Source organism: Rhagoletis pomonella, unplaced genomic scaffold (assembly GCF_013731165.1).
Source record: "Rhagoletis pomonella isolate Grant_MI unplaced genomic scaffold, Rhpom_1.0 Rhpom_scaffold_00003, whole genome shotgun sequence".
Classification (NCBI taxonomy): domain Eukaryota; kingdom Metazoa; phylum Arthropoda; class Insecta; order Diptera; family Tephritidae; genus Rhagoletis; species Rhagoletis pomonella.
In genome coordinates this window covers 35248624-35252380 of record NW_023458557.1, presented here as the reverse complement: position 1 = coordinate 35252380, position 3757 = coordinate 35248624, and the positions used below count along the sequence as shown (strand labels likewise).

The 3757-nt window shown below is 36.9% G+C and overlaps 2 protein-coding genes across 4 annotated transcripts in view; one reads left to right on the top strand and one right to left on the bottom strand.

Annotated features, from left to right (window-relative positions):
• Positions 1–3757, top strand: part of LOC118735168 — a 136152-nt gene that overhangs the window by 11919 nt on the left and 120476 nt on the right. The window lies entirely within an intron of this gene.
• Positions 18–904, bottom strand: LOC118736197. Its single transcript, XM_036466285.1, has 3 exons — positions 865–904; positions 588–787; positions 18–503 (listed from the first exon to the last, which is right to left on the bottom strand). Exons 1-3 carry the CDS (start codon positions 902–904, stop codon positions 18–20), a joined length of 726 nt encoding a protein of 241 aa, XP_036322178.1.

The following is a 3757-nucleotide window of genomic DNA, read 5'->3' as shown; positions in this document are numbered from 1 at the left end:
TATAAATAGTCATTGTGTTACATAAGCCCATTCCGTTTCAATTGCTCGCTTTGCAGATTCATCAAAATGTCATGCATTTGTTTCTTCGCTTTGAGTTGCAAGTCGGGGTCCAGTTTTACAATTTCTTCACCCATGTATATCCCAAAACTGTTTGCCTTTTCGTCAGTGTTATTTGTTTTTGATGCAACATGAAAGGCATTTGTTAAATTTTGTGATGCTTCGATTAAAGCAGAGGCGTTTTCATCCAAATCATTATTAATTTTTGTTCTTCGTTTTCTTGTTGCATGGACCAACTTTCTAGTGCTATTGTTGTTATTGTCATCAAACCGACCACAGTTTTGCGAAGTAACCAGAGGTGGAGTTACAATCTCATCCGATATGATTTTAATTGGTGTTGAATCACTATTAGTGTCTTCTGTAGAGATGTAGCCTGGATCGAAACATTCTGCAGGCTGCAGTTGCTCCCCAAGCTTACGCGATGGATTGGGATCAGGGTCCAGGTTCTACAAGAGAATGAAAATATTAAGCAAATTTTACGTAGCACGCGAATCGACGCTTTGCCCGGTTTCACACAATAAAAGTCGTACCTGCAAACTCCACTTATTAAAATTATTCACTGATGGTGTATGCTCATTCACATGTTGTAGGAATTTCAAAGCTTCATAGAACTTCCAGCTGGTCTGTACGTTTTCGTCTCCGCCGGCACCGCTTCTCTTTGCCTTGTCCATCCTCTGCTTCTCTGAACTGAAATATGACTTGATGTTGCACCACTTGTGCGTAACTTCATCTTTAAATACATATATTTATTATACAAACATATAATATATCTTTTAGTTATTACACGTGAACTTGCTAAAAACTTACCGTATTGAAATGGTACATTTGCTGTGAACATTGAGTTCATTTCATCCACCAAAGCGAGCCAAAACTGCTGCTTTTTATATTTGTGCTTATATGATGGTAGCATATGATTCCATATATATTCTGCACCGTGGACTTTGTCAATTAAATGGAATACGTAGTTGTCTTGCCACTTTAATTTCATTTTTATTGTTACAAAACTGTTTTACATCAATTTTAATTTCGTTTATTTGAATTTCGGTAATGAAACGTCAAAACTCAGCTGTTCTTCACACAGAATTTGTCTTTCTCTAACACATTGCCGAATAGTTATTGTAATTTGACTTTCGACAGTTTTTTTGTTTGTATTTCAAATGAAAAATACAGGAAAAAAACATAGTATCATACGGGCATAAGATAAATGTTTCAAATTTCCTACTACTAGCTTATTAATAAACTCGGTTTGCATTATGCACTTTTTTGCAAATTTCGACGTGGGTTCTGCGCAAAAATATTGTGGATGGCGTAGCCGGAGTGATATGCACAAGAAGTGTTGTATACCTTTGACATGCTGAAGCCCTTCTTCTCCTGCAACACAGAAAGGAGAATTCTACTTAGTAAGGGTTATAATCCCTAAGCGCGGCCGAAGGCAGAAGCAAGTGCACCAGGTGGTGGACCTAACAAAGTGCATGTCTTCAATGGCTTGGAAGAAGCTGTTATTGCATTAACTGGATTGAGTATCAGAGCTTACGAAAATTCGGGTTCTAGAATAAGGATGTAAATCTGAAGACACCACCCTCCGGAGGCTTATAGTTTTTAAGTAATTCGCATTTAAAGTTGCAAAAAATACCGAATTCAACCTTACTTTTTCCCTTGTACACCAACTGAACTGAAATGTCGGTGCTGGTATACATACCAAAAAATGCAAACAAAAAAACACAAAACGTAAACAATTAAAAAATGCACATAATTTGGCGCGATATTTTATTAAAAATTTTAATTATTTATAGCGCGATTTATCGAAGTATCGATGTTATAATAAGAAGCGCCGTAGGGGAAAATGTTTAATAAAAAATCATGCGATTTTTAAATAAAACTTTTCATTATTTATCGAAGTAGCGATTTAAAAATAAAAGGCGCCGCAGAGGAAAATTTTTTATTAAAAATCGCGCGATTTTTGGAATTTTTGGTTTAAATTTATTTTTTTCCTTTTCAGTAGGGTTTTTTTGCACATTATCTTCTCCGTGAGAATTGATCGTAATAGATACGGATCTGAATAAGTGACTGGAACTCGGCTGTTTGTCAAAAACATAAGATTTCGAACTCGCGTAAATGTACATTTGCTAAATGCGATAGCATGAACGCTCTTCGAGAACATATGTTCGAAATTGCTAAATGTTGCATTTTAAATGCAGCAAAAACGCTGCATTAGTCGATCCAAGGTTCAAGAAAAATGCTTTGACGGATGAAGAAGTTTTTCAGAGGGGAGATTCTGTAACCAGTTAGGGACAAGTTTCGAATCGATATCGTACTTGTTGACGTAAAATTATTTCATATCATATGTCAACAAAACCGATACCGATTCGAAAATTGTCGCCAACTGGTTACAGAATCTGCCCCCACGCCTACAAAAATGATATCGTCCGATTCAACTGGAACAAAAATGCTTCAAACAAGTAAGGCTTTCTGCACATTGGTCGTCCAATCATAGTTGCTTCATCGTCACAATCATGATGCAACGATTACATGACGACTACACTTTCGCACACGCGGTCGTGATATTTCAATTCATTTGGCGTCTAAAAATTCACTTGGAGCAGGTGTTTTCTGTTTTTCTGGTTGATATTTTCGCGAAATATTTACAAAAAACCTGCAATTTTTAAAATATGGACTGTGCTGCAACAATTCTAGACATCATTTTTCAGTAATATCTCCTCTTTTCTTTTCTTGAAATGTGTTTTGTGCATGCACACAGAGGCTTTTTACAATTTCGTCATATTTTATAGTTAAAACGCTCACATTTATTGAATTTTAATGCAATTATCCACTTTTTATTAATTTCCACAGATTTTAAGCAAAAAATACTAATTTTTATACCATTTTAATGCAAATATTAACTCTTTCACTAATTTTTCCCCATAAAATGTAAACAAACAATGCGTGCACAACGATTAGCAAGCGACAGTGCCGTACTTATCCGTTTCTGCATCTTCTACGATATGCCGATAACTAGCCGATAACGACAAGTGTGCAGATCTCCTTTGAAATGCATGTGCTCGGCTCAGGGCGAGACGATAACGCAACTATGATTGGACGACAAGTGTGCAGATAGCCTAAAAGTTACTCTGTGTTATGGCCTCAAACCGACATCTTTCATTCGGGTTTTTTTAGGCGAGTCTCCCCTGAACCGTTCTTTTTGGCCTATGTACGCTTTTATTCCAAACCTAAATGTTTCGGTACCCAGTATCGAGACCATTGGTTCTTTTTAAATCGGTACCGAACATCGATCAATACTTAAAAGTATTAACTCAGCACATCACTACTGCTGTCAACTCGACTGTGACGTCAGCAAGACAGCTGATTCTGTCAAATTCACTGAGAGCCGATTAGCGGTATTGCCATCGGCGCCACCTTCTGTATTCTCTCCACCGTGGATACCACATCAACTTCTGTACTCACATTAAATAAATTTTGGCTATGAAAATAATCTCTTCGAGCAGCGCGAGACAAAACTATGTTGTAGAAAAGTTGAATTACTTCCTCCCAGTTCTCTGATCTGATGTTTAAAAATAAATATTTTCCGTTTATCTGGCGAAATCAACTACAGTTGTGTTACTTTGATCACCGTTTTGTATCATTTGTATGCCCCTTCACAAAGGAGGGGAGGTATTGGACCAGTTGCCCGCAAAAGAAAATG